The 19,527-nt window shown below is 49.5% G+C and overlaps 6 protein-coding genes across 6 annotated transcripts; 3 read left to right on the forward strand and 3 right to left on the reverse strand.

Annotated features, from left to right (window-relative positions):
• Positions 1–874: 874 nt before the first annotated feature.
• On the forward strand, positions 875–4,996 carry ETH_00006855 (SF-assemblin, putative; the record flags this gene model as incomplete). The annotated part of the gene is made up of 7 exons (XM_013377897.1): positions 875–1,459; positions 1,654–1,818; positions 3,198–3,632; positions 3,821–3,907; positions 4,161–4,366; positions 4,566–4,683; positions 4,937–4,996. The coding sequence occupies 7 exons, from the start codon at positions 875–877 to the stop codon at positions 4,994–4,996; spliced, it is 1,656 nt and encodes a 551-aa protein (XP_013233351.1).
• Positions 4,997–6,201: 1,205 nt separating this feature from the next.
• On the forward strand, positions 6,202–7,012 carry ETH_00006860 (uncharacterized protein; the record flags this gene model as incomplete). Its single annotated transcript, XM_013377898.1, has 2 exons — positions 6,202–6,277; positions 6,579–7,012. The coding sequence occupies 2 exons, from the start codon at positions 6,202–6,204 to the stop codon at positions 7,010–7,012; spliced, it is 510 nt and encodes a 169-aa protein (XP_013233352.1).
• Positions 7,013–7,831: 819 nt separating this feature from the next.
• Positions 7,832–9,638, reverse strand: ETH_00006865 (sedoheptulose-1,7 bisphosphatase, putative; the record flags this gene model as incomplete). The annotated part of the gene is made up of 6 exons (XM_013377899.1): positions 7,832–7,918; positions 8,077–8,255; positions 8,396–8,653; positions 8,844–9,003; positions 9,185–9,357; positions 9,527–9,638. 6 exons carry the CDS (start codon positions 9,636–9,638, stop codon positions 7,832–7,834), a joined length of 969 nt encoding a protein of 322 aa, XP_013233353.1.
• Positions 9,639–10,162: 524 nt separating this feature from the next.
• On the forward strand, positions 10,163–13,902 carry ETH_00006870 (prolidase, putative; the record flags this gene model as incomplete). Its single annotated transcript, XM_013377900.1, has 12 exons — positions 10,163–10,351; positions 10,583–10,688; positions 10,907–11,051; positions 11,148–11,250; positions 11,463–11,615; positions 11,901–12,076; positions 12,281–12,374; positions 12,569–12,763; positions 13,032–13,245; positions 13,405–13,462; positions 13,587–13,686; positions 13,849–13,902. The coding sequence occupies 12 exons, from the start codon at positions 10,163–10,165 to the stop codon at positions 13,900–13,902; spliced, it is 1,587 nt and encodes a 528-aa protein (XP_013233354.1).
• Positions 13,903–14,469: 567 nt separating this feature from the next.
• ETH_00006875 (uncharacterized protein) lies at positions 14,470–15,417 on the reverse strand (the record flags this gene model as incomplete). Its single annotated transcript, XM_013377901.1, has 4 exons — positions 14,470–14,556; positions 14,654–14,689; positions 14,959–15,092; positions 15,264–15,417. 4 exons carry the CDS (start codon positions 15,415–15,417, stop codon positions 14,470–14,472), a joined length of 411 nt encoding a protein of 136 aa, XP_013233355.1.
• Positions 15,418–15,447: 30 nt separating this feature from the next.
• On the reverse strand, positions 15,448–16,236 carry ETH_00006880 (ankyrin repeat-containing protein, putative; the record flags this gene model as incomplete). Its single annotated transcript, XM_013377902.1, has 3 exons — positions 15,448–15,637; positions 15,823–15,892; positions 16,200–16,236. 3 exons carry the CDS (start codon positions 16,234–16,236, stop codon positions 15,448–15,450), a joined length of 297 nt encoding a protein of 98 aa, XP_013233356.1.
• Positions 16,237–19,527: the final 3,291 nt, after the last annotated feature.

Raw genomic sequence — 19,527 nt, forward strand, 5'->3', positions numbered from 1 at the left:
GGCCTTGAATATTAAGTAACTAGTTAAATTTCTCACGCTGTCGAATCTTGATAGGCAACAGAATGCTAAGTAAAGAACGTAGCATCAGCATTATTGCTGGTGCGGGCTGTTTTCTACTCCTTGCACAAAAAAGCCATATTATGAGTTCAATTAATTTATACAGAGATAATGATGAAGGAAGTTAACAAAAGAAAAGAATATGGTGGTCCAAAAAAGACATCTGGTTGTGGCCCTGAAGAGGCATTGCGCAGGCGGCAAGAGAATGCCGTCGATGGGATAGTCCTGAAATTATTACAAACTATAAAGGGGTCTGTTGACAACCCCGTGTTGTTCCCAGCTCCATTTTACTTACATCGGCTTGATGTGATGTAGACCAGGCGTCTACCAAAGGCCCCCCACAGACCCAACAGTGACTCTACACACTTGGTTACAAGTCCCGGAGCTAAGAGCACAATAATAATGCCAGTTAGTTGCGCGAATGCATAATTTGAGCTTATTGTTTCAGAGAATGAGCAGAGGTACTAAATGTTGAGCCCTAGTAATCCTCACGTAGGCCCAGCATCTCGAGCGGACACAAGCCACAACCCCTACTGCACCAGGACATCATTCCTATATGACGTTTTCCTTCTCTAGAACCATGATTTCTTCCTGCATTGCACTCTGAAGGCTTCGAGAGCTGAAGTTTTGGAGGACAAAAGGTCAAAATGGTTCGCTCGGCTCTCTAGATACGCTTAAGGGGGCCCCGTCCAGGGGTCCCTTGCAATGGTCTCTGTCTGAACCGTTACCTCTGCCTGCGGCTACTGCCCCATGAGCAACGCACTAGGTTGCACAGGCATCTTAGCACCAAGGTCTTGGCGGGCATGTGTTGTTCCAGATGGGGCAGCTTCTCAGGAAATGCGCTCCGCGTCAATCGCAGCAGCAAAATCTGAAGAGGCAGGAGCAGTTTATGCTGCTGCTGGTTGTCCTGTCGCCGTGCTACATCGGCGTCTCATCAGCAGTGCCAATATTTCTTCGTAATGGGATCGATGCACAGACCGCATGTGGCATCTACGCTTGCACGGGTCATGGCTTTCCGGCCGCCTTTCTGCTTACCACATTTTCATTGCCTAGTAGGATCAGTGCCAACGGAAGTTTCAGAAATTTCGTAGGTGTGCCACTGCATAATAGCCACCGTAGATCCGGGGGACGGGACGTCCAACCTTTTTCTTCCCTGACCACAGACGACCAGAGGCTTGTCAAGACCCACTGCACGCCATGGGGCAACCTGAGCTCACGGGCTCATCTAAAAGGCCGCAGAGGTACAACGACATTGCCAATGTGGGAAGATCTGCGTATAGAGGCAGTAGCCCATGGCTCTGCCATGTGTCTAGTCATGAGGGCGCACACCCATCGGTCCCGCAGCAGACTGGGAAGGCCCCAATCACATAGAAAGGCTCTTTTAAGGAACCTTGCTACTCAGGCAAGCTTATATGGAATTCATTTTTGCCCTCGTCACGGTAGCTTGTTGGTTCTCATCGCTGTAGATGTAGGCTTAGTTCCATCGTTGGTTCTTCGCGTTGCCACTGGCCAGCAGTGCATTTGTACTTTGCCTTATATTGCGTGTACATCATGGTGACGCAATGGTGATAAGTGACACGTCTGTATTACTCGCAGCTGTTAAGGCATGGTAGCATTACAACGACTGCGGCCAAGGGTCAAGAGCTGTGTCGTGTAATGGACGCGAAGCTAATTCTAGCGAAAAAAGGGGGACTTCACAATTACCGTCAGGCTCTCGGATTCTTCTACGACAAGAAACTGACGAGAGCGCTGTTCAAGCAAGTAAGCAGCTCCGTTTAAATGGAAAACTGCCACGGCCCCAGCCAACAATTATAGACACAACCGTATCACGTACATACACCGTAAAACATATTGACGCATTAGAACCTGTGCGTGTCAAGTTTGATGAATTGAATTATGGCTGGCGAACGTCCCGCACTTCAGCTTCTTTCGTCAGCAATGTGCAACATTCTTGACACAGGCCCGAGAACGCTTCGCACGTAGGAACAGCGGATTCTGTAGACGCACGCGGCTGCCGTTTCCCCGTCTGGGTGATGCTTCCAAAATTTGCAAAGTCGAACTCTTGGATTGATCCATAGCTCGTCACTATAGTGTCTTTTTCCCGTTATTTTATCTATTGGGAGGCTGATCCTGAGGGGCAAGACCCGTGGACCTGTTGGTACTCAGTCTAGATGGCTTGAAAGCGTCCGGAAATGAGGGTGACAAAGGTTTCTATAGCGTCCTCAGATGAGCAGGTTTGGTTGTGGGGTTCCTTCATGATTACTGCGTAGCGTGGAGCCTGTAGTCCACAGGTGGCCTTCCAGTACTTTCATGAGCATTCAGTTAGAGTGTCTCTTGAGATTGTGTGTATGCTGTTTCTTTCAAAAAAAACTCAGAACTGCTGTTCTAGTGTGCAGAAGCGTGCAGGTAACACTGCAGGTGGTGCGCTCACAGGGTTGCACCGGGACAGGCCTACGAGGGTTTCAGTTGCCCAGTATAGCATAGTTACAAAAGTTTTTGAGCATAGACGCAGCTGAAGGGATTTTACGCAGCTGGGCTCAGAGTCAGTGGAAAAGCCACTGGCTCATGGGGCTGTCCGTCGGCGGCGGCCTCATGGCAGCCCAGTGTCTTGCCACTGCGGCAAAGTAAACTCGGCAGTAGTCTTTTTAAAAATATTTCGCGTTCAAGTGTGCAGCATTTCACTTACTTTAAAAGCTGTACACAGATCGTTTCTTGGTCTTTCACGTGTCAGTCAACTCTAGGCGGAGCCACACTGGTTGCGGTCGCTGAGGTCTGCATATCTTCCCCGTGAAGCAACTGCAACGAAGCTCCACCCCGTGAAAAAGAATTATATTTTGGTTAAAAAGCTATTCCGAGCGTTCAAAATTGTGGAATATCGCCTAGCAGGCGCGGCGACCTGGCGCCCGTGAGTTTCCCAGGGCGATCCGTGGACATCTACGGTCGGGGAGTTGGATTGCCGTATTCTCGTAGCGTAAAATCGTGCAGCCGTGTGCTCATCAGTTTTACATTACAATATATTGAGGGGTTATCGGTGCGCCAAGCCTTCTGCAGCGTTCAAGATCTATTTGTCAGCCGCTCGACCTTTCACCGAAGATCGCTTCCCGACAGTACTGAGCCGGACTAGGGTTGCCTCGCTGTAGGTCATTAAGGGAGAGCAAATGGCGGTCCTTCCTGAGCTGAAGACTGATAGGCTACGCATGCAGCTAAGTACCGTAGGCGAAAGATTTGCAGGCTTCAAAACATCCATTGCAGATGATTCGCGCAAGAGGAAACAGGTAGACGAACAGAGATACCAGGCAAGTCCGCTAGCTAGAACCTCTGGATTGCGAGACACTGCAGTGCGACAACATGGAGATTTTATCCAGTTGAATGGCTTCCAGTACTCACCGTCTGCCCGTGATTTGTATGAGCAGGAAATTAGGGACTCAATAGTGGCCGTTGAGAAAACCCTGAATCAAGAGATAAAAAGAAGGGTCGATGCTAACAAGGCGCTGCAACAGATATCTGAGCAGATGGCAAACGAAATGCTGGACAGGCTGCAGCTGCGAATAGTAAAATACATAGAAAGCCTTACGGTGAGCCTAACTTTGAAGCTGCTGCGCTTCCAGTACGTAAATAGTGCTATACGCTCCAACAGTACCAACTACATTGCAGTATTCTGAAAATTTGTTTGTAAGGGCGTTCAGCATATTGATCAAGGCGTGGACTTCACTGTGGATGCGTTCTGGCTTTGCGAATGTAATGTGATTGCGTAAAAACTCAGGTTTCGATGGACATGCTGATAACACGATGCGAAAGCCTGGAAAAGGGGCTTGCACAGATGAAGGGAGAGCTGCCCAGCAAGCTTGCGGTAAGCAAGGTGACAGTGCCACTGTTTCTCAACGGTTGTACATGAGCTACAGTTATCTCACTTTCCCTGATGCGCCCGCTAAGCGAGAATATATCTGATGTATTGCATGGCACGCGCATGGGCACGCACCTCTATTCAAGCTGCTTAAGGTAGGGCTTGGGGCCACTCTCAACTGTAGAGCGCACGTATTCAGACTCATGTCCGCAGGCTTCAACAAGAATGAGGTTATACTGTGTACATTTTGCGTCCTCAGCAAGATTTCGCATCTCTCCAGCGTGAAGCAGCGGCACTTCGTCAAGCATTTACGACAGAGACAAGGAGCAAAAATGAGCGTGAAAGTATTGTGTGTAAAAAGTTTGGGGAAATGCAGCTTCTTGTCGACTCTAAATTTGAGGCTGAGATTGCTGTCCGACAGGAACAGCTCAATCTCATAAAGAGAGAAGTCGAGAAGCTTGTCAAGTAGGTGTATACTTCACCTCTGCTTCATCAGGTCTACACTCCCGATTTGTATTCTCTTTTGTCGAACTCGCGCTGTCGATGCATTGAAAAGTGAATTGCCATATGCAGGGGTGCTATCCCGCAGTCATCTCGGTTGAGAGCCCCGCTGCGTCGCGCTGAGGAGACGAGTAAACCGTTGTGACTTTCTTTGTCTGATTAGGGGGGACGAGGCACATGAGCAGTTTCACGCCTTTATCATGGAAGAGTTGATGGCCCTTAAGAACGGATTGGCCCTCGCCACGCAGGCAAGGGAACAGTCGGACGACGAGATCATACAGGTACGGAAACAAATCATGGTTGTCAGTATACACTTAGCAGTGTGTAGTAAAGTAGCACGTAGAATATAGTACCGAAATATGCTGTGTAGCACTTAGCCCCTGTTTGATGAAGGAATCTTCTCAGCGCATAAAACTCTGCTGATGTAGATAGGGTTCCCCATGGCACGCTACCGTGGCGAAAATTCGTCCGTTTTGGTGCCAGCCGTCACTGAATTGTTGGTTTTGTTTCACTGAAGTGTATATGTGTATTCAGGCGATCAATCAGTACACCACAGCACTCCAGAAAGGTCTACGAACCATTAATGCATTGTAGTATTCACCTGTACAGTGCAGCATCCTGTTCAGTGAAACGAGCATTCACACAAGAGCATATTTGCGCATGAATGCTTTTGCTTCGATGTGGAAGATGCTCTTGTTTACGTGATGCCTACTGAGCCTTGAGGCAGGTGCGAAATTCTGTTTGCTACCCGCTTATTGGTCCGTTTGCTATTTTTCTGTGCACTGTCAAAAGCAGCCGCGTATGACCTTGCGCTTTGCCTTCATGTAGTTGCCCGAGACGCTGCTAGGCGGGCGACGGAGTTACTGTATACGTAGTAAATCGCCGTGTATCTGGCTATACATTGTACGGCATACGTCATAAAACGCAGTGAAGGAGCTCGAGATAGCTCGTTAAATTCAGGTTCAAGATGTCGCTCGCACTGCTGGTCGTAGAGGCATTCCGAAGAGCCCTAGGCAAGGGGGCGAGTCTCGGGTCTCCGAGCTGTTGCGTGAGGGTAGATTTTGCTCATGGTTGGAGCCTTGAAGCCTATGCGTAGTCATTTAAACATGCAATATAGGTTTAATGCACAGCACTTGTAGAATACCTGATATGACAGGTTATGGATGATGAATGGTGAGTCGAGTGGTCCACGTCACGGCAGCCAGGCGCCGGTAGGATCGATATATAATGATCAGGCAAGTCTAACTTGCTGATAAATTCTGTTGAAAAGATCCCCTAGACATAAAAAGGAAGTTTAAAGCTACTGGGATCCACAAGAACTCTTGCAGCCTGCACGGGAGTACGTACGAGTAGGCGCCGCCGCCACGCGAGCCTGAATACGCGCTGGAAAGCGCTTCCCATGTTAACCAAATCTCCAGTATCCTACAAAGTTCGCGATGTCAAAATACCACTAGTATCTCCCTTCTGCAAATATTTCGCCGGATACTAAGTTTCAACAGGACAGCGTACGAGAAGAAGGGATGAAGTGGTGGTTGGTTCGTGGTTCTGCAGGGCGCGGCTGTGTGGCTCGCAGTACTGCAACGGTCTCTGGGTTTGCAAGTGTTACTCTGCCACTTGCAGCTTTACCTGATTTCAAGCCCAATTTTTCGAAAGTGAGAGGACACAGAGTAATACTTTCTAGTCCAAAGCTGGATATTCCGCCTGCACCCATTCCATCTGCCTTGTCACAACCAAGCCTGAAGCAGCTACACTCTCGAGTGGAGTGGACCAACACTGACCGGAAATCCAGACTAGATAGGATGGAGAAATCCACATATCCTTCGCCTTTCCCGGCTTACACCGAGACGTATCTGACTCCCGATGGCTACGTCCAAGGTGAGTCCTGTCGTCAGCTACTCATTCCTCCTTCGGAACAGCTGCGAAGGCGTCTGTGGGCCGGTTTTAGATGCCTTCCTGCGGTATTCTACGCCTCTTCTTTCTAAATCGCGTTCACTCAGAAGTATTCGATTGTCATATGGCCATGCACGCACTTTCAGGCTTAGTGCACCATCACTGGTTCCAGAGAGGTGGCAGTTAGGCCTTCAGTCTGCAGCTTCGCCGCTTAGGAAACCCAGTCGAGCCGAACTATGAATAAACAGAGCGGACTGTTTTGCTGCCTTTTTCCTTTGACACTCAGGTAACAGCAATGTGAACAACATGGCATACTACGCAGGCGGCCCGGATCCGACGCAGACTTGCGCCCCTTCAGCAACTCAGCACATCTTCCATAGCGACGACATCGAAGTCCATCAATTCGATCCTATGCCAGCGTACGATTATGTGCCCACTACTTCACCCCCGCTCTACCAACCCGCTGTTGGAAACTTGGGCTTCCCTTACCAGGACCCAAACATGCAGACATTCTGCCACGCATTTGGCAGTGATTTCTCGTTTTACAATACAGCTGGGGGTAGTGGAATGCCACAAGGCTACCACATCGCGATGCAAGGGTTTCCAGAGGCAGCTGAAGCTCGCAAAGCCATAAAGAAGGAAATACCGACGCCGCCTGCTATGGTGGAAAATGCACAATCTAAAAAGACCCAGAAGAGGAAGTCGATTGCATGCTGCTGAAGAACCATCATAGACACCGAAATTCCTCACACCAGGCCTGCAATTCCTACTTTTTACATGGTAATAAGGGGCTTAAGGTTAAGGCGTTGCTGCCCCCCGAAGTGCTCTCCAGTGCATTTCACCAGAAGGCACTGCCCTACTGTATAGACGCTTTTTTCTTGTTCCAAGCCCCCAGGACAACTCGTCTCGGGGATCCGTTTGGACAATAGTTGCTGCAAGCAACACACGGCTACTGGGAAACAGTAGAAACGGAATTTGGGAGTTTTTGCCAAGCGGTGTTTGCGGTCAGCTGCACAGGCCCGTGTTCCTGAATTCTCGCGATAATTTCGAGAGGCCCTTTGAACACAGATAAGTCCACTGTGTAACATTTGTTTCAACCGACGGCCACTTTGTGGGGTGCGTTCGGCCTCCATGGGTGCTTCGCTCCCAGCAAGACCCATTGTGGCTAAGAAAATGCTTATACTCCATACGTCTGCCTACTACCAAAATTTGTACACAAAAGAAACACAGCTATGCTTCTGTCATCGGCAACGTGGAGGCTGGCGGCAATAACGCCGCCTCTCGTGGCCAGTAACAGCTTTGCCGATGGCTGACGCACAGCTTCCATTCACAGAAGGCGTGACAGGAAGCCGTACACAGGAAAGCCAATTCTACTGGGAGCCAGTTCCGAGTTGCCGTGCGAAGCTCGCACGGAGTCAGGAGCACCGTGGGTACGCTCTGCTGCCTATCTCTATGCATGCGGAGCATTATATTTACTTGAATAAAAACAAGTGACAGTGTGCTACACGGAAATTTACTTTTCACCTGTATGACGAATCTTCAGGAACGCAGAGATGCCTCGAAATTTATGACTTCTTCCTCCGTCCCGCAGCAGAACGCTGTGCGGTGGTCCATTGTTTCAAGCGCCTGAAAGCAGCACGCCAAGAAACACAGCGAATAGGAGATGCCACTTGTCAACGCCTGGCAGTGCATCTCCGTTCGATTCGACTTGACACAGGCTTCCAGGCTCATTCCGCCGAAGAATACCGCAGACTGGTAATGAACCGACGTGAACACGACCCTACCACATCAAGCGCTGAGCGCTTGCCGTTGCTTGAACGCCCCCCTGCAGCCTCAACAATAAATGCAATGGGCGCTACTTCGAATGCAAGGCGAAGCTTTGCTGGAGCTTCGTCGCTTGCCGGGTTGCAGAACACTCCGTGTCCCTTTACAAACAGTTGATAAACGTCCGGGCCGAGGCCACCTGGCAGCAAAGAGCAAAGACAACATGTGAGAGTCCGCCCTCTCACAAGTGCATGCAAGTGAGCAAATCTAATTGAACACTGTTCTTCACTATCCTCCTCCTGAAATCTTTACCTGAGAAACACGGTAAGCATTACACACCTGTGTATCTGAGTGTGTACTTTTTCTCCATCCACTGTTGCACCATTTTCTGATAGGCCGGCAGATCCTGCGCAGCCCTAAGGTTTGCAGGAGAGAATATTTTCGCTCCGTTCTTCTTAATGCAACAAGGGCCCCTCAAAATAACAGGTGCTCCACCTTCTGCATCTAGTTGAAGGTCAACAGTGACGCCGCATACAGACAGCAGGGCAGTTGTTCGTGGCCCGTATATAACCAGCACCGCAGCGACCTGCTGACGGCCTGCATCAGGCAACACACGCCTGGGTGGACGCTTGCCGCTTAATTCAATATGTTGCCGCGGCAGTCTTCACAGCAATACGCTGCGCATAGAATTCAACAATTGTCTAGCGCTGGCAGGGGCCAGCACACAGAGTTGGCACGCAAAAACAATGACTGTTGTACTCCAGCACTGACAGAGGAAGACCCCCACCAGTGGAGTTGATGAGTGTATCTGGTCCGTTCCACTGCAGTCCGTTTTCTCCGATTCGCCATATGCCAAAGATCGATGCGACGCTCCAGTTGCAGTCAATTATGCTGCTACCGTCCAACGGGTCCCAACAGACGACAAGCGACCCATTAGCATTAACTTCCTGAATACAAGGAAAGAGCTTTGAAGAGGCAGGTAAAAAATATCTGATGGCGTTTCGCGCAACGCCCGTTTCGTTCGTAATCAACAATGTATCCAAATCAGGGGTTCCGGTCGCGAGCACGACAGCAAAACAAGCATAAAGGCAAGTGGGGAGAGAACAACCTAGGGAAAGAGTTGCTGACCTGTAACGCTGTTTCCTCTTCACTGCTAATGGCTTTAACGACCGAGCACCGCTTTGCCCAATCCCTTAGCTGACGCTCTGCCAAAAGGTCAACGGAGAGTTGTTCCTCTCCAAAGCTGTTGCTGGTGCCCGACTTAGTAACCTTCGTGGAACGCAGTGCCTTGCTTATACATCCTTTGATTTCCCCGGTACACGGACGATGAACGGATACAAGCACAATGGCACAAACGGAAAAATAATCCAGAAGGCATCGTCTGCGCCCGCATATTTTCCCATTCCCTCACTCCCGCCCAGGGCACAAATCAGGCGCACAATCTGGCGTGCTCAGGGGACATGAGCGTACCGCAAGCTTCGAACAGCGTTGGAAGCGCAGATCGTAGATCTGTGTGTAAGGACAATCGGTCCAGGAGTTCCTGTAATGTCATCCCAGCAAAGTCCGCCTCTTTTCCCGTCATTTTTGCGTTATGATTCGAGGAGAACGACTGAATCAGGTACCCTCCTGCGAAGTACGCCCACCCGCGGTCCTGGGTTGGGTGGGACGACAAGTGCAAAAGCAGTGATGTTGCTCTAGTATGTGGTCAGTGAAGGGTTTGGTGTAAGCAGCATTCGATGCTTCCATGACATTTTCTACATTAAACTGTGAAATAAACGTTCATCATGGCAGTTTGGATGCTCTCAGGGCTCTGCATTGTAAATGCAGGGCCCCGCCGCTAAACCAGAAGACGAGTAGCTGTCTTACGCGCTCGGCCTTTTCTGTCCACGCACCTAATACTATTAGTTAGGGGAAATAGTAACTTGACAAGGCAACGTACAGTGTTCGTCAGGTGGGATTTATTTAGAGTCCTGTCTACTTCTTCCAGGGTGGTTCTCGGCGTTTCATGAGGGTCGTCTTGGCTCATTCCGCACTCCTTGGTTTGCCCACTAGATTGTAAACGGAATCTTGAGTACTGGGATGAATTCAACAGCAAATGTGGGCCCAATGGCCTCCGAATCCCCTCCTACGGACCTGCATGGCAGGCTGAACGAACTACTGGAAAAGAATCATAACAAAAACAAGCCGTGGCTTGGGTGGCCCACTACATGGGAGGAACTAAGGTTATCTCATGACCAAAGTATTCTAAGGGAGTATTTAACAAGCCCAGATATTCACAGGGAAAAGCTTGAAGAAGTACGTCCCACAGCGTTAGCGCTCGAGCGTGTTTCAGTGGCTATTATTCAACCAGAAGCAAGCGGATGCGAAAACGACGAAGGAACTGCAGCGCCTTTTGGACCACTGTGTTCAAGTTGCCATGGCGTAGGGGAAAATTTTACGCAGGGCGAGATTATGGCGTTTGCATCTGCCTGAACTTTGTGGCGAGCTGCTTTTCTCCGTTCGAAGGTTTTGAGCATTTTTCTTCAGGTCAGACGGCAGTTTCTGAGGGTTGTAAGCGAGAATGGTCTTGCAAAGCCGGGGGCGGCAGTTTTCCTTGAAGGAGGAACAACGGATGAGTGGATGCTGTACTCTTGTCAGTATTTCTTCTTCTCCAGTAGCGGCTTCTGTTGTCTCACAGCCATGCGTGATCACCGTTCCTAGCATTTTTTACTGTCTATCAGTTTTGGGGTTACTAGTGAGAACGCACGTTGTATTGGCCCGCGGCAGCAGGCAGAGACAGTCTGGCCTGCGGTTGCAGGCGCTGCTAATGTCACATCGCATCAGCAACACGCATGTGTTAGTCTGCCTCAGCTGATTGCAACAAGGCGGCCTTCAGGCAGGAAGCATTCTTTCAGCATTTAGTCGGAGTAAATGAGCCTGACATCTATGCGGCATTTGTTTTAAACTCACACGAGCTCCTGCTCTTTATACCAAAGATTCCGGCAGATGCCCTCAGGTGCCTTTCTTCACGTTGGTGACCAGATCCGCCTTTCGCATGTATTTGGTATGCACCAGAGTGAAAAAAAGTGTAACAGCCCCATTTTGTTTACAGGTTCATGGGTCCTTCGAAAGATGCGGACTTTTACCGCAGCCGCTATGCAGTAACAGATGCTATTGCGGTGGAAGCGATCAGCGACGTGGAGGCAGAGCTGCAGGTCAGAAGCGCAGTCGACTCTCCTGACGATTGTTCATGCGGACGTTTGTCGGCACCACTGTTTCTTCGAGTGCACTCCATGGTGCAGCGTTGCTGGCTGCGTCTGAGGCAGAGCACAAGCCATTGACAGAAGAGGAAGCAGCACGAGCGCAAGGCTGCGAATATGTGTCGTCCTTCCAACGGGACGTCTCTTTTGCGCTGTGATTTTCGCAGAGACGAGGTGTAAGAACGGTCCACGTGTTGAAAGGGGTCAACTCTGACAGCGGAAGGCCTGTGGCACCTCCGAAGGCTCTCAATAGTTTCTCATCTTTCACAGTTGACTGCTCGGCTCTTTATGATATTCTTGTGGAGTGCAGACTCCGCAAGGTAGCCTTTATTTCCTAGTTATGGCAGCACAGCTCCCACTTCAAGACTCGCCTCTAGCTTTGCTTATCAGTGATTTATCGTCTGGCTAAGGTCGTTTGCAGTATCCGAATAAGGACCCTTTGTAGAATGTTCAGAAACTGAAGCTTCCTCCACACCTGCAGCGTGAAGTGATCCTCTGATATTTGGGTTCGCGTGATGGTTTGCCTTGATTCTGGAATTAAAGCTTCTCAGCTGAACTCAGCTGAACTGAGTGCTACACGGCAAGCTTCTGTGTTCAACTTGCAGACGCCTCTCGAGGCTGAGTACTTGGCCGCTGCCTGCCTATGCTCATCCCAAGCCCATTGTTTTGTTGCACGGAATATTCGGTCCGGAATGGTAGAGGGACAAGCAGAAGCAATATTTAAGGCCTACGTTGGTTTTGTAGGGGGCGCCCGACACGTCGCTTATGATTGTATTTGCTGGTGAGCTTCCGCTGTCTGCAAAATCTCTGAATGCTAGACATTGCCATCTATCTGTGAGCAGACATACCATCTTTGGAACAAATTTAGAAAGTAATGTGTTGGTACAAGCATGGGCCCGTTTGCTTGTCACGCCTTCTTTTAGTGTTGGTGTGTCCTGCAGTAGCTGTGCTTATTGATTTGCATTATGGCTGTGCATCTGCTAAGTGCTGGAGAGAACGCATCCATCCTCCATTACGGTCATGCTGGCCGTCCGAACGACGGATCTATTAAAGACAACGATTTGCTGCTATTTGATATGGTGGGCAGTTCCTTTGTCGAGCTACCGTGCGTATAAGTGGATGGGGAGACACAGGTTTTAATGAATATAAGGACACATAAAGCAGGGTCTGCGGAGCAGTACGGCTTGTTCCTAGTTGCACAAGGCTGCTCACTGCTCACTGTGCTGACTGTAGACATAGAACGCGTATGTGGCATTGTCTGGTACACTTCTAGGGTGGAGATTACAACGGCTACGCCACGGACATTACGTTCACGTATCCTTCCAACGGAATTTTCACAGAAACTCAAAAGGCGATATATGATGCAGTACTAGATGCACAGAAGAGCGTGATTGAGCGCATGCGTCCTGGCGTGGAGTGGACGGAGCTTCATAGATTAGCAGAGCTTGTTATTCTTAAACATCTCAAGGTCAGAAACGACACGTTGTGGTAGTGAAATGCGCTTCCGAGCAGTACCGTGGATTCAGGTCAGTGCGCCTTCGCAGCGTCTTGCAGCGTCCTGCCCCGGCCTGCACAGCTCCGGGAAATTGTTTAGAGCAAAGTGAAGCACTAGTCCTTCTAGTTTTTGTGCACATCATGCGCGTCGTTTTGGGTCGATTCAAAGGGAGGAGTACAGGGCAATGACGCATTCTAGCGAAGTTTTGCTGTGATTTTCTCCCTGACTGCACACTTTTCAGTCACTAAGAATCCTCGCTGGGTCTATAGAGGACTGTGTAGCCGCCAATTTGGGGTCTATCTTCATGCCGCATGGTCTGGGTCATTTTATGGGTATGGACACTCATGATGTAGGAGGCTTTACTCCATCTTCTCCCCCTAGTGATCTCCCCGGTCTCCGATACCTTCGCACCACCAGGACCTTGGAGGAAGGCATGTGTATTACTGTTGAACCAGGTAAGGTTAAGGCTAGCATGGATTTCCGATAGCTCAGCTTCTGCAGGACTACTGCTCTCGCTGCCACATATCTGTTAGTTTGGCTGGACGAATGAACAGAAACGAATGTTGGGGAAGGAAAGTTCAGTTCCTCCCGTTCCGTATTCGGTCTCCACTCAGGATGCTACTTTGTGGACCACTTATTGAAGCAAGCTGCCAAGAATGCTTCCCAAGCGCAGTGAGCGCCTCGCAGGAAAGCATGTGGTAACTACTGCAGAACTTCTACACTCACGCATTAGTTGCATGTACAGTGTTTCCTAACTGTTTATCACTAGATGTGTTTCCCTCGGCTTCGATTTCAGTTTATTGGATTTCGCGGTCATTGAGAAATACAAATTCGTAGGAGGTGTGCGGCTCGAAGACGATGTGTTAATCACCAGAAATGGCGTCCGCAACTTGACGGTCAGCCCCTACCGTTACGCCCAAAACGTTTCATAGATCTACTCCAGTTTGTCTCGACGGCACCTACGCCAGGGTACATGGACAGATCCTTTCTTGTGGGCGTGGACTGGGGTAAAAGGTGATGCCCATGCCTTGTGTGAAAGGTGATGTCCATGCTTTCAGGTTGTGCCTCGGTCAGTGAGCGAAGTTGAAGAGCTCCTGCGTCTGCGTGTCTAGACTGATGGGCATTGTGCGTAGCAGCTGCGATTTACACGGAATCCCGAACGTAGCCTCTCGTTAGCTTTGTTATGCTTGGCTGGGTGACCCCAAGATTTACCCATCCACTGCCAACCTTCCCAGGAAGCTCTGTATATTTGGAAAATCCCGCCAAATTTTGTCTGCGTTAGTAAAAATGTACAGAGGATAGAGATGGGTAAAGAAAAAACACTTTCGTGGATAACTGGCCTCTCCGTGTACCAGAAAAATGGCCTCCCCGTGTACCGCACGGCGGACGACGAATGGCACAGCCGCATCTCCGCACTACGCCAAAAGAAATGGACTCCAAGGGTTACCTTTGAAACACAGCCGCAGGGAATATGCTGGGTCTACGTTCGTCGTGCCATGGACCCCTAAACTGCAAATTCATCAAGTCCTCGAAGTGGCGCCTCTAAAAAGAGATGCCGCGCCGACTTGGAACATTCTACAGGGAACGGAACTGAAGTCTTGGCAAGACAGTCAAAGTGCCAGACCGCGCTCCGTGCCGCATGTGATTTACCAACGAATAGCAGCAACAAGCGCTAGCTGCTAGGCCTTGAAAACAGGCACTGCCTCAGTCTTATGTGTGCGACCACCACAGCCACACATAGAGCCCCAGAAACCGGGGTGTTGTTCCTGGAAAAAAAGCAAGCACATAGGCGACGTCTTGGGTATATTCGGCCCACTACGGGCACAGCAAAACCTGGTCAGATGCACCTGACAAACCACTCACCAAGCCAGGGACGTCGTCGGCCATTACTATTTCCGGCTGCTCACACACAGGCATATGACACTACTGATATTGCAGTTAGACGTTATTGATCCCACCAGTGGCCACTAAAGAGTCAGCTTGACTATCTACCGCCAGGCTGCACCTGGATATGCCACTTTACTGACATTCTTTAGACTTACGGGGACCGTATATCCGTGGCCATCTGTTCTCCCTCTACCCATGACGTCCCTTCATCTACAGTATATAAGGGAAGCTACCTCCCGTTTTGAGCTAGGGGTGAACTAACGGCACTGGTGGAAGCGCACCGTCTGTTTCGTTGCTTCCGAATCTGTGCTCGCTGGTGGGTTGCTTGCAGCAACCGTAACCTCAGGCTCTGGGGGAGGTGTTGGTAGCTTCTCAGGGCGCGGTTTTGCTCCGTATTTAAGCAACAACAAGTACACTGAAGCGCAGTTGAAGCAGCAAGTGATGGAGCCCAAAGAGGCAACGAATACTCTGTGGCACACTACTACGTTCACGGATAGCCAAAGGCAGTACTCGCCCGAGAAGCAGTGCACGAGATCACAACCCACATACGTAAGGCATAAACGAAAACTGCAGATCTAGGACCTACGTGGAGATCCTTTCTCGCAACGGTCCAGAGCAGTGCGGCCTTCATTGTCTTCGTCATTGATGCTTTTGTTGGCTCCTCTCTCTAGCATCGCCTGGACCCAGTCCTCGGGGACCTGAAACGCCGCATGCAGTAAACCGGAGACTATGGCACGCATTATTTATGGGTATTTATATGAGTCACACGTTCAAAGCAGGCCACATGAAATGGAGCTGTTGGCCCTTGCCTGTTGGTCGCATGCAGTCATCAAAGCTGTGGTGCCATCTGTGGCCTTTGTGTTCAGGTCAAGATCTTGTTGTGGGAGGAGGTATTCGACAACTTTTTTCTTTTGTAGCATCAGCGCCATCTGCAGCAGCGTATATTTTGACGCGTTCGAGCTGAAGAGCACAACACAGCAAAAAAAGCATGGAGAGAAACACTGCATATATCAGGCACTCCCGTCAATAAATTGATTATACAGAAAGAGGGCGAAGTGCGAATAGCATGTCGGGTTTAGCTAATCTGGGAATTATATGATATGCGACTGGTGCTCCTAAATATTCGGCGTAGCAGCTGATCTTACTCATCGTTCATGTCGGACACCGGCTGATTCCAGTAACGTTTCATAGCCTTCACAGTCCCCAAGGAGCCGTCTGTGAAATATGCAAACAAGAAGCAGTCAAAGTGCTCGATGAAGAAACTTAGCGAGTCAGAGTCGCACTAACAGCCTACTACGTACTAGGGAGTGCTTTCGTTGAACATCAATCGATCTCAGGGGCCTTTCTTCCTCCAAAATGTTGCCATTAGATGTGCGAGGCATTTAAAATGAACAATGTTACATTCCTTCTCACAGAGGTCTGGCTGCACTTCATGGGTCTAAAGAGGCGCCTCCCCATCCACCGGCAGCTGCGGGTGTTCGAATGAGGTGGTCCAAATAGCGTCATGGGCTGCACAGCTTACTGGCTATGACTGACTTCTCTATGTGAAAGGTCGCCATCTTCACACTCGCCGCAGACGCAGCCGCCCAGGGGGTTGTCTGAAATCGCAAATGGCGTTGGAGAGGTACTATCTTCGCGCAGGGGTTGGGCTGAAAATGGCCTACGAAGAATCTATTGGCAAAGCCCAAGTCTATATCCAGGCACCGAGAGAAGGCAGCAATAGTTAAGGCCCCTGAAAGGCTCTGATGAGCTGTTACTCCTGCGATGATATACGGGGTGCCGGATCTTGTTCTAACTGTCCCGCGCTTTTGGTGGATGAGGCAGGTTCTGGCTCCAGCTGGTGTGGGCGTACGTTGGTGTGCCGGGAGAATAGTGTCCTCGCCGCTTGTGTTGTCGGATGGCTTCGATTATTGGAAGCAGTCTGCTGCCACCCTGTCGATCCAGTCCACTGTTCCCTGAGCTCTTGCTTATTCGCTTTTGCTTAAAGACTATATACTTCACAGGTTTAACATTCAGTTTGCCTAGAAAGCGACTATGCTCAAGTGGTTGAAGACTCTGCTGACAGTGGCTGCGGTGGTCGACGGGGAGCCCGCAACTGTGAGCCAACGCTGCAGGTCGAACCACTGGACCCAGATGCAGCACTTGGCAGTAGAAAGATGGTTAATTTGCAGTTGTTGTCTATTTGTTGCTTACCCTACATAAGTTTGTAAGTAAATCTTCCTTAATGTGTGGCATGCTCCACGTACGGTGAGCCAGAAAGCGGAACCCGTGAGGAAGTTGGAACTGCTGCGCTAGCAGCATCATGGAGTCAGATAAGGTAAAAAAACACACGGAAACAATCCATTTTGTCTTCTTTACTCACTAGTCATACTAGTAACAAGGACTGTATGCAGCTTAGTGTGGAGTGGGGTGGCAGTGGCCTGCGTCAGTCAGCCTCATGTGTATTGGGGTCTGGTCACTTTTTGCCAATTTTGCCTCCTCCAAGAGAACGATGACGGCTTGTTCATGAATGAAGAACACTATGGTCTCGAGAAAGGCTACTAAGCTCGATTTCTGTGGTGCTAGGGTCACGTGCACAAGCTTCTGTCTCCTCAAGTGTGGTGCGGTAGTCTTCAGCGTCATCGGAGGTTCGTTCCTTTCCATGTTCCACATATAAGTTCCTTAATGGGCTCAGTCTTACTAGCTTGCAACAGTAAGAAGAGCTTAAAACGTAGATGACAGGGAACATGGGTGTGGAACAGCGCTTTATGAAGGCGCAGCATGAAGGCGTCGCCGAATGGCTACGGTTTCTACCGTTTCTCGACTCAGAAGGTGAAAGTCAGTTTTGGAGTTAGATGCATTTAGGTTGAAGTGGGCAGCTATAGAAGTGAAAATATTCACGCTGCGCTTACCAGGCACATTAGGATAAAAAGTTGCCTCTTCAGGTGACACGCCGGCGCCGCACGAGTGCGTTGCAGCTGCTCGGATAAGTAACGGCCTAGTATAACTGCCCTTCTGTTTTGGACTCCGCACCTTACCGGTACACTGTAATATTCATCTCAGCGTTGCTGCGAAATAAAGTTCCTGCTTCGCAACGATGACGCTTTGCAAAACAAGCACGAGCAGCTGCAGGTAAACGCAGGAACCACAGCAGCGATATAAGGGAGTGGGCATCAAACCTACTGAGGGATTTGAAGAAATAAGCTAAAACGGAGAAACTTGCTTCATTCCTTGATGGCAGAGCAAGCAAGATTCTGGCTGGAACTGCAACACCCTTTTCTGGTTAGTGTCACTTTACCGGCAACTGAAGGGCATATCCGGCCGCGAATAGCAGCCACACATGCCACACATGACAGGTACGTCTCCAATGGAGATTAAACATTCAGCAGAATTTTTTGCATTGCTTCTCACGAATCTAAGAAAACTCCCAACGAACGAAGCCAAAAGGAGAGCAAGAAACATTCTCGGGTTAAACGATTTAGAAGGGAAAACGGAAGTCGAAGTGGCAGACAGTAATACAGCACATTGAACGGGAAGGCTGAACTTCTGTTTCCGAAATTTTGTAACGCGTTTATCACATTTCATTTATACTCTCTGGGGACGGCGCTTTGGTCTTACGTACGATTCCTGTTGGATAAGGCGTCCTCCTTACCGTCACTGAAGCGACAGTCTAATTCCAACTGGTTGATTTGCTTACGGGATAGTCTCCAGCCTGCCGTTTGTATCCAGTTGTGTGCGCTCCTCTGTGAACACAACAATTATTGACGGCCCCTCAAGCATGTGACTCCATCTGTCTTCTCTCTGGAGCTACAACATTATTGGGGAGGGCTGGCTTTCTCCTCTAGCCCTGGTGACCAGACTTGGCCTTAGGTCAGCTGTTGAAATGGTGAGGTGGCCGTTGCCGCATAACACCACTATGGGGTACACGAGACTTCTTCAAGTGACAATTTTTGTGAAAACGCGTTCTTAGTATCATGTTTCTTTTAGCAATACTTTTTACTTTCAAAATTTTGAGTCGCGAAGCTCTTGAGGTAGGCTTTCGATGCCTTGTAGAGCGGAAGAGACATATAGGCCTTCTCCTCTGCTGAAATGCGCTGTCCATATTATTTCGTATGCTACAGTGACTTCTCAGCCATGATGGACCATAGACGGATTGCTTGCCCAAAGCCACGCAGCCGAATGGAATACGCCAGAGCCAAGTGATCATTGTCGCATTCGAGTGAAGAAACGGAGACTGTGGGAGTGTGAACTGTCGCACTCTTGTTGGGTCTTAAATCTTCACGCATACCAGTTGTTTTTTTCTCGTTTTTGTTTTGGCAGTGCAGTGTACTTTTGCCACTTTTCGTATGATGGCTTAAGCTATTGGTCCATCCCGTTGAAAGGTATCGGAGTGTTAAGAGCTTACGGCTAAAACCAACGAATTAAACCTCGCTCATTTCTATACGCAAGGATGCCTCTTCCTGACGTAGTGATTCATCCATACCCTTCTTGTTTTGGTGAGGGCCTGCTTTATCTCCTGCGTGCCCAGTGTGTCCCCAGCTGCTTGGAATAGCGAATTGAATGCATTTCGGCGATCCTCCACACCTTCATGGCAAAAAACGTGAGACACTTAATGTTTTTGCATAACGTAAAGCAGTTTATTTCCTTCAGCAGTTAACATGCGCGAAGCCGGTGCCCTGCAGCAGCGAGCGACAAAGTTGCTGGCCTGTCTGGTGCTTCTGTACAGGTGACGATCAAGAGGTAACGCTGAAACATTTAAGCCAGACTTCACTCCTTTGTGAAGTATTTCTACGTTCTGTTTACTTCTTTTTCAAGATTAGTGTGCAGCAGAGCCACTGGACGGGCACCACTGTCGGCGACGGTCATGGCAG

This window comes from Eimeria tenella, genomic scaffold (assembly GCF_000499545.2).
Source record: "Eimeria tenella Houghton genomic scaffold, Eth_scaff66, whole genome shotgun sequence".
Taxonomy (NCBI): Eukaryota; Apicomplexa; class Conoidasida; order Eucoccidiorida; family Eimeriidae; genus Eimeria; species Eimeria tenella.